Source organism: Cottoperca gobio, unplaced genomic scaffold (genome assembly GCF_900634415.1).
Source record: "Cottoperca gobio unplaced genomic scaffold, fCotGob3.1 fCotGob3_304arrow_ctg1, whole genome shotgun sequence".
In the NCBI taxonomy this organism is placed as follows: domain Eukaryota; kingdom Metazoa; phylum Chordata; class Actinopteri; order Perciformes; family Bovichtidae; genus Cottoperca; species Cottoperca gobio.
In genome coordinates, this window is record NW_021166914.1 from 64,413 (window position 1) to 74,804 (window position 10,392).

Consider the following 10,392-nt stretch of genomic DNA (forward strand, 5'->3'; position numbering starts at 1 on the left):
ATTATTAATGTGGCGCTGTATGATCATTTGCAGGTGTGTGTGTGTGTGTGTGTGTGTGTGTGTCATTCCTAGCTTAACAAGTGCTATATTTTCAACAAATGTGTGTGATAGTGATTTTCACTCGCGGTGACAGTCTGGGTGTATGTGGTAGTTTGTGTCATTTACATGGTAATCGCTGCCCAAAGTGTGTGTGTGTGTGTGTGTGTGTGTGTGTGTGTGTGTGTGTGTGTGTGTGTGTGTGTTGGATACAGTGAGGAGGAACTATTAAGTTGAGAGGTTTTGCGACCCTGATCTTTTCCCTACGATGTTTCTCTGTCGTATTAACACACAATACATGACACAAATATCAAAATGGTGTTTCCAGTTCGCAAAACAGCAAATACAGGATTTAAAATACAATCATCAAAATCACAAACTGGTGTCTAAAAAGAAAATGCAGTTGCAAAAACAGATAGACAAAGAAATCCCTCAGTGATGCACAATGAGCTTTGAGTTTACTTTCGTATCTCTCCTTGTGATAGTTGACATTTTGACAACGAGTGCACAAAGCTGATGTTAGCATGTTGTGTGGAAATGTAGCTGGAAATGTTACGTTTTGTTGGGAAATTTGAGATTTATGCAACAAAAATGGATAATTCTTAAAGAAATAATTATATAGGGGGAAACCTTATCAGTGTAAATTGTAATAATACTGTACTGTTACTGAAATAATAAAGGTAATGACTACGTGGAGCTGTATTGTTAAAGCTGGCTCACTGTCATGGCTTACTGGGATATACTATTACTCATAAAGCCAAAGGTGTGTCACAATCACCTGGCCGTGAGAAAGCATAAAAAAAACAAAAAAGCTGAGAAAAGAGGCGGAGTAAAAGCTTGTCAGGTGAGCTTCAACGGAAGAGCCCTGAGAGGAAACAGAAAGTTAGTAAAAACAAACTGCAGTTGAGACGCGTCTTGTTGTTTCTTTTGATGAATGACGGTAGAGAAGCTTCACAGGGTTCTTCACGTACACAGCAGAGTCTCTGCACACTGGTGAGTACAGCTGAACATATGTACTGTGTGTAAAACAACGGCATTAACACACACCGTACTGTAAGTGTGCTCACACAGGGTGTGCCACTTGTCTCATTTAAAAATGAATCGTGTCAAAATTAAACTTACGTATTTGCAATGTAGCTATAGAATACACAATTGTCTCACAGCATTGTAATCATACTTAAATATCTGTTATACAGATATTTAAGACTTCTGTATTTATACTTATCACTGTTCTTACTGTGTAGATATGTCTGCTGCCAGCAGTTCCCTCTCTGAATACCAGTTCCTGTGCTCCATCTGTCTGGATGTGTTCACTCATCCAGTCAGCACACCATGTGGACACAACTTCTGCAAACACTGTATCACTGAACACTGGGATATTAATGTCCCTTGTGAGTGTCCCAACTGTAAAACCATTTTCAACACCCAACCTGAGCTGCAGGTCAACACTTTCGTCTCTGAGATGGTCGCTCACTTTAGACAGTCGGCTCGACAGACGGCGAGCAGCAGCAGCTCAGAGCGACAAGCTGCTAAACCAGGAGACGTTCCCTGTGACATCTGCGCTGGAACCAGACTGAAGGCCCTGAAGTCCTGCCTGGTGTGTCTCGTCTCCTACTGCGAGACTCACCTGGAGCCTCATCTGACAATGTCAGCCTTAAAAAGACATCAGCTGATCGACCCTGTGCAGAACCTGGAAAGCAGAATGTGTACGAAGCACGATAAACTGCTGGAGCTGTTCTGTAAGACCGACCAGACATGTGTCTGCATGCTCTGCGCCATTTTAGACCACAAGACATATGATGTTGTTCCTCTTAAAGAAGAATATGAAAGAAAGAAGGCTGAGGTCGAGAAGACAGAGGCTGAACTTCAGCAGATGATCCAGAAGAGACGACTGAAGATACAAAAGTTGAAACATTCAGTCAAGGTCAGCAGGGAAAATGCAGACAGAGAGATAGCAGCTGGTGTTATTATCTTTACCAAGCTGAAGGAGGCTATTGAGAGAAACCAGGCCAAAGTCATTAACACTACTGAAGGAAAGCACAGAATGACAGAGAAGCAGGCTGAAAGCTTCATCAAAGAGCTGGAACAGGAGATCTCTGAGCTGAAGAAGAGAAGCACCGAGCTGGAGCAGCTCTCACACTCAGAAGACCACCTTAACTTCGTCCAAAACTTCCCATCCCTAAACGCTGCTCCCCCAACCAAAGACTGGACAGAGGTCAGAGTTCATCCACCTTCATATAAGGGGAACGTGAGGACAGGTGTTGCTCAGTTGGTGGACATTCTCAAAAATGAGGTGAAGCTGCTCACAGAGGCTGAGCTGAAGACGGTCCAGCAGTCTGCAGTGGACGTCACACTCGATCCTGACACGGCACATCCCCACCTCACCCTGTCTGACAATGGGAAAAAAGTCCATCACGGTCTTGTCAAGAAGAATCTTCCAGATAAACCAAATAGGTTTTCTATCGCTGTCTGCGTCTTAGGGAAGCAGATCGTTTCTTCAGGAAGATTTTACTTTGAGGTTCAGGTTAAAGGGAAGTCTGATTGGGGTTTAGGAGTTGCCAGAGAGTCAGTCAACAGAAAAGGGATGATCACTATTAACTCTCTGAATGGTTACTGGACAATATGGTTGTTGAACGAAAATGTCTACTCTGCAAATACTGAGAACTGTGTCGCTCTCTCTCTGAAGTCGAAGCCCGAGAAGGTGGGGGTGTTTGTAGATTATGAGGATGGTCTGGTCAGCTTTTATGACGTTGATGCTGCAAGTCTTATCTACACCTTTACTGGCTGCTCCTTTACTGAAAAACTCCTCCCGTTCTTCGGTCCCTGTCTTAATCAGGGGGGTAAAAACGCTGCTCCTCTGATCATCTGTTGTGTTGACCACGCTGAGTAAAGATTTAAGACATTCTTTGTCGACCGACAGACGGACTGAGAGAGATATAGAGTTGCAGCTAAAAACAAACTTAATGGTAATGTATAGCAAATGTCAATACTTGTATTGTATACATCTTTACTTAGATGTTATGATCACTGTATATATCACAAGTGGTTAAGTGGTTTCAGAAAATAGAAGGACGAATATATTTTAGTAATACTGAAACTAAGAAAGGGTATTCTTCTTAAGCTTGGATCATTTTTAATTTCATCTAGGGCAGTTGTGTTGTTTAATATACTTTATATATATGTTGTTATATGTATCTTGGTTGTTGTGTTTTTTTTCTATAATTGCCAGGTAAACCTAGCTGCCATATATTTGACATTTGTCAAATAGTTGATGTTTTAAGATTAATAGAAAACTTATTGTTTCCACATTTTAAAGAGTTTAAGAATACATTTTCAAAAATGATAAACAAATCCTTTTCATATAAATAATAAGATAAGATGTATGTGAATCAATAAAGGTGTATCTTAATAATAAGACCTTATAGTTTTCTTTGTCACATAAAATTAAATACACTATTTATCTCTTGTTTTTATGTAAACACTATCAGCTCCACTTTTAAGTGAGTTTCCTCAAAGGTGGGAAACAGCGCCCCCTTTGTAACGCATGGTAAATATCATCCAGCCTGTGCGGTCAAACATGGCATTGCACCCCCGAGGTCCCGCGAAGAAAACACAGGTGCAGGTGATGTCGTCTGATTAATATAAAGTATGTAAATGTGGTGACTGTCAAGCTACTGAGGAAACGAGGAGAATAAATGAATAGTGAAGCTGCCATACTACACAACCAACAATACAAAGTTAAAAACATTATCTAAGTAAACAGACAGGAGCTGGTTGCAGTGATGCTAATTATGCTAATTATGCTAGCAGCAGATGGAGAGAGGTGCAGAACATCACAGCAATAACGTGAGTTAAATACTTATTTTGACTGTTCCTGTCTCTGCACATCTGAGCTTTAAACAACATGCAAGAGTTTTACAGTGAATTAACAGTTTCAAACAGTAGCCTAACAAAACAAAAAACTCGGTATGATAAGTTAATTTATTATCAAGATTGTACAAATATCAATGAGAAGAATGCAGTTTTTGCAGAAGTCAGTATTTGAAACTGAGAATATGAAATGAGAATTAGTGTGATTAGTGTTTGGGAGAACTCATAATGTTTGTATTGTTTTTAAGTTATGCTGTATAATGAATCCTGAGCATTAATAGGTAACATGTGTACTGTACCTATATAGATAGATAGGACTGTGTAATTATGCATTTAATACATGCAAGGATACCTATTGATGTTCAACTTTTTTAATTAAATTAAACGTGGCTTTTGGGCAAAAAGCAGGTATCTATATGGGCATTAACCAAAAGATTGACCCGATGATGCTGCTATATAGAAAGTCAGCATCATTAAAGTGATTTTTATCCTTTTCACGTTGAATATCTCTTCAAAATGTCATGGCAGTCCATTCAACAGTAGCCTAGTCGTTGAGATATTTGAAATATCTTAACAACTAGGCTACTATACTGTCATTGAAAGTGTTTGAATTTACATGTTTTGAGCAACAATAGAAAGTGACGTTCTTTTGATATTTGTTTTTACTTCCTGTTCCCGTGTGTTTACCGCAGTTGCGTCATAGGTTCTCAAACCAAGACCTGTTGGCTCCTTGAATTTAAGGGAATTAAGCCTTGAAACGTCCTTGAATTTGTATAAGAAGGTTTGAGAATCTTGTATTTCAATCTGGACCAAAAGTTGTGGATCAACGCAGTTTTACATTTCCATCCATAGAACCACGTTTCTGCATTTTGTGACTTTGAGTCTCTTACCAGTTCAGTTTTAATGGTGCATTTTTACCACAAACATGTGTAATTAATCAATGGCAACAAAGTAATTGCAACACAGATAATTGTGGGTCTTTTCAGCCCCTCGGGGTCTGTGGCCCTGCAGTGTGTGCTCTGTTGGTAATCACCACCAGGCACATTTCTTTAGGGAACAGAGCAACTCGTACATCTTCACAATAATTCACAAACTATATCACAGATTTAATTAGAATAAGTGTCTCCCTAATGGAGGGATTACACTGTTTCGGCTGTAATGTTGGGCTACTCTTTCCTTTTTCACTCATCTTATTTGCTCTTCAGAGAGAGAAAGTGGTCGCTTAATCTTGAATATCCGCGCAAAGACTCCAAACTATGATTCAAGAGGACGCTGAGGGGCCCTGAATGAGGCTTGTCTCGTCTCTTCTCCCCTTGTGAGTCAGACTAATCCAATATGACTGCTAATTAGATCATTCAAGTGTCTGCCACCCTGTCTGCAGCCCACTAATGCATTACCAGTACCTGCCTTAACTGTTAGGATGAAGGATGCTGTGACTAGACAGGAAATAGGAGAGATGACTGGTTTCTTTGATGCTCGTCGGAAGCTGCAGAAGAGGAGGAGGAGGGGGAGGAGGAAGAAGAAGAAGTTTCCAGGAATTGATGTGTCGAGGATGAAGATCAGAGTCACATGATGGCTGAGAGTGTTGAAGTGAACCGAGGCTCCGTAGCAGTTTTACAGCTTAACGTGAGCTCTGAAGGGTTCGTGATGTCGAGGCCTCGTGTGAGAAGATTTTACGTTTAATGTCAGGACGAGATTCAGTGATCGGTCGTTTCATATTTCACTTTTCTTTAATAATCCAGGGAGTGTGCATGCTCTTCCTCCTGCACCGCTCTTTAAGGTTTGATTGAGGTGTGGTTTTAACCATATATATATATATTATATTATATTATATATATATATATATATATTATATTATATAATATATATAATATATAATATAATATATATATATATATATATATTATATATATATAATTTATTTTATATATATATATATATATATTATATTATATAATATATAATATAATATATATATATATATTATATATATAATTTATTTTATATATATATAATATATATATATATATATATATATATATATATATATATAAAATAAATTATATATATATCATTTATTTAATTATCTTTTTGTGCTGCTGCCGCCAGCAGGTGGCGCTGGTGTCTAGGCCAAAGTCACATGAAGCTGATTAGTGTTTAACTTTATTCAGCCTGTGTGAATCCACACACACACACACACACACACACACACACACACACACACACACACACACACAGCCCGCTTGCTTGTTGTCAGGTATCAGGTGTCAAACTACCAACCACACACACTTGAGGGAGTGTCGCCACAACACCTGAGAAGCTGGGAAGCTGAGAAACCCCCTCAGAGCTGCTGCACGGAGAATAATAACGCTTACTTGTATCGACCTTTTTTAAAACACAGTTACAATAATAATAAAACGAGAAATGTTAAATCTCTTACTTTACATCAACAGTAGTTTCTGTTTTATTCTACGGGGTTGAACAAGTTTGTACTTGATACACTGTTGGGCCAGTGGGCTCGGGGAGGTTAGGGAACTGTGTTATGAAGGATTTGTACTACTATCTTTCATTTTCAGTTCATTGTTTGGTCTAAAATAGTAAACATGGCTGGTAATATGTCTCACAATTCAATTAAACATATTTAAAATAGCTTGTTTTGTCCGACCAACCATCCAAAACCCAAATCTGTTCAGTTTACAATCATAGAAGAAACCAGAAAATATTCTCCTGTAATTAATCAGTGTGTGTGTGTGTGTGTGTGTGTGTGTGTGTGTGTGTGTGTGTGTGTGTGTGTGTGTGTGTGTGTGTGTGTGTGTGTGTGTACAGGATACACACTAGAGTATAAACTGTACAACCTTATCCACCTCTCTACTGTTGACCAGCACAAGAAAAGCAGAATGTCCGTTACTCTGTGAAAAAGAACAACAGTGTTAATCTCACCCACTCAGGCCTACCTGCTGTCGCCGGGCGAACGCTACAGCGACCGTACTGATTGGCTATCGGCCTCCGGCTCCATTGTTGCGTCCGTGCTTCTGTTGTCTCATACCTCAACAGCTGTAATGAGAGAGGGGAGGCAGGGAGGTGGGGGAGGCCTTTTTCCCCCTCCTGTAGGGAAGCTGTGGAGCTTAATGTTTAATAAGCCACTGGACACAGAAGGAAACCCGATCCTCTCAGGAGAGGCTGGCGTGTGTGTGTTTTTGTGTTTGTGTACTTGTGTGTGTGTGTGTGTGTGTGCCCTCTCCGCTGCGTGCTGCATTATTCTCTGGTCAATGTGTGAATCAGATGCACTGTGTTGATTGGGCTCTGTTGTAATAGACTCTTTATTCAACTCAAGGCCGGCTAATATTTCTCCTCCGAGTCCAGCAAAGACTTCTTCTTCTTCTTCTTCTTCTTCTTCTTCTTCTTCTTCTTCTTCTTCTTCTTCTTCTTCTTTTCGTGTATTAATGCTTCATTTATCAAGATTTTTATTAACATTAAATCAAATGACTGTATAATGTGAGAGGAAATTATCACCAACTTTACAGAGCTTTTTATTTTTTTAAACCTCCTTAGCTCGTTGTTTTGGTTTTACTGCTCAAATAGACCCCGTTTACATCTGGTATCAACATATTTATAACTGGATATCTTATCTGGATTACAAAGAATGCAAAGAATCCATGTGAATGCAAATAATCTGGAGGTGCTCTGGCTCACATTGTGATTGGATTTAATGTATTATTGCATTAAAACTGTGTGCTTTGTTTGGCCTTAGCCTACACCATACTGCTGTTAGTTAAACACAGAATCTAAAGTCCAGCCTTAATCCATACAGTATATTATGTGACATTGTATATTGTGCTTCTGTTAATTAATTTGTTTTGGACTGCCGCGTGGTTTCTGCACATTTTCAAGTAAGCCTGAGTCATCATTATAATAGCTAGTGGTTGAAACATTGCAGGAACGTTTTCAAGCTATTCTGTCGTTCGTGTGAGAAGTTTGAGACAACACATTTGTGTTTCTTATCCATATTTACTATAAAAGACAAAGAACGTAGAGTTTATTCTCTTATATTGAAAAGTAGCTTTTTTCTTAGGCTTTCAGTCGCATCTCATGGTCTTCACCAGCAGATTGAGTTTGCGCCGTTGTCTTCCTGTGACCTAAATATGGAGCTCTAGTCACGTGACAGCAGGTGGTCGTTTTGTTTTTGTTTATATGGCCTTTGGTGTCCAATCTTCGTCACTATCAGACTGTGCGGTTCAAAAAAACATAGTAAGAGGACCTTGAATGTCAATGTCACAGAAGGTCAAATGACAACAGATACCTCACACACACAGTCTGAACTCGCAGTTCCAAACTCCCAACAGCCAGCAGATCACACACATCGCTCTCCCTCCACAGCTGTGTGCAGCCGAGCAGCTGGACGCACACTGAGGCTCCAGTTGTAGGCAGCAGCCAGTTAAGCGTTCATATCAGCCACATGGTGTTTGACTGGTGGTAATAATACAGCTTTTACTCATCAACGGTCACACTGAATGGCTATTCTGCTGCGGTCAGGTGTCCCCTGTTGGCTGAAGCCGCTGGCCTGCCTCCTGTCCTGTGACTCGGGTAGAGTTACAGGCCAGCTAAAGCCTCTGATCTATTATTCATCTACTCATGTCAGATATTACAGGGGAACAGGGTGACGTGAGGAGGGGGTGGCATGCACTGCTGCACCACAGGGTCAGGAAGTGGACACAAACAGACTGGAAAGTGAGCAGGCTGGCAACCACAAAGACGAACAGGCAGCCTGGCCGGGACTGTAGGGCTCTGTCCCTTACGACGCATCTGTCACGGTGTCCCCAAAAACTCTGTTGTCCCGCTTCTACAAACGTCCCATCTGCTTCCCTGTTGTTGCTCTCAGTCCAAACTTCAAGTGCTTGTACACTCCACTCTAAATTTGTTAAAAACCTTTAACATATAAGTCTTGTGGGTCTACTTGACCGATACGACTACGATCACGTGGTACGTTATCGTCATCTTAGGGGAATAAAACAGAACATGAACTGTGAACAACGTCTAGCTGGTTGTTGTGGATGATGCTACTGCCAGTGTTGGTGTTCTCTATTGGCTCGAATGATCCTGCAGTGGGCGACTCCACTGGTTACAAAAAAAGGTCTAATTGTATAGAAGTCTATGAGAAAATGACCCGTCTTCTCACTTGATTTACCTCGCGGAACATTTTCCTAATAAGTTTATTGTCTTAATCGCTAGTTTCAGGTGTTGTTCAACACAGCATGGTGTACTTTTAGTAGATTATGGTCCCATTTATACTTTAGGGCGGCGCTAACATGGGGTTATTTGGTTTGGGTGTTTTCCACAGTGTGTTTTCACTTCATAAATGTTAATTGTAACATTTTGATCGCCTAAAAATGTCTTGTTCAGCGTTTAGTTGTACTTAGTTCCACCCTCTCGTGTCACTTCTGGTTGCAACAAACCAAGATGGCGACGGCCAAAATGCCAAACTCAAGGCTGCAGAACGGTGGTCCACAAACCAATGGGAGACCTCACGGTGCTACAGACACTTCTTTTATGCAGTCTATGATCGAATGATCAGCGAATGTCAGGAAACCTGTGATATAGAGGTTTGAATCTTGGCTTAAAATCTGTTTTTAAAAGCATTAATATTTCAGTTGCATGTGCTTAAACAAATGCGTGTTTAGTTAAATGAACAGTGAACCTGGAGCAGGATAGTGTTCTAGCGTAGGAGTACTGCTCCTGTGTCATTATTGCATTCTGGCTTCTATCTGATTAATCAGACCCCAGTTACTCCCAAGGCTTCTCAAAACTGCATGCAGTGACTTGTTGCCACAGCATAAATAATTGCAATCAAAATATCAGAAATGAAATTTTGGCAGTCATCAAGCCATGAACGCCAGCTCGCATTATCCGCCAAGTTCATAGCGTATGTTCTGTATTAGATGTGTCTCCTTTAAATCTCCCAACTTTATGAAAGGATAATTATAAATCCCCAGATTACCACATTAAAAAATCATGTCCAAACTCTATGAAAAGCAGCCCTGAAGTAATAGTTGTCGTACGGTATCTTAAGTTTGTGGCCAAACTTTGTGTTTGCTCCATGTCTTTCAATTATTCCATAAACCAATACAGATCATTTCCATGTAATGCTATTTCGTTCTCCTCTTTGGGGATTCGTCGACTATTCCCACAGCCGACAGACGAGAAGGACGTTAGCATTTAGCGGTGGAGTGGAGACGTTTGGTCCAACGCCGGGCCGGGCTGCACACCAGCCAGACGTCCTCCTGTGTTCCCAGTGAGACCAGGAATTAGCCGAGCGCCCGTCGCCGGTGTGATCTGTTACTCTCTACGCACCACATGTGGAGGAGGGGGAGAAGAGACGCTTCTGGGTGAACAGGGTGAAGAAGAAAAAAAAAAAAGTTCAAACCTGACCCTGTCCCTGCACACAAAGCCTCGGGGTATGTGAGGGGTATGGGAGCAATAATAGCCCTG

General features: G+C 40.7%; 1 protein-coding gene across 1 annotated transcript; it reads left to right on the forward strand.

The window, feature by feature from the left end:
- Positions 1-1,255: 1,255 nt before the first annotated feature.
- LOC115005443 (E3 ubiquitin-protein ligase TRIM21-like) lies at positions 1,256-3,352 on the forward strand. Its single transcript, XM_029427263.1, has one exon. It carries the CDS (start codon positions 1,283-1,285, stop codon positions 2,924-2,926), a length of 1,644 nt encoding a protein of 547 aa, XP_029283123.1. The 5' UTR covers positions 1,256-1,282; the 3' UTR covers positions 2,927-3,352.
- The last annotated feature ends 7,040 nt before the right edge of the window (positions 3,353-10,392 follow it).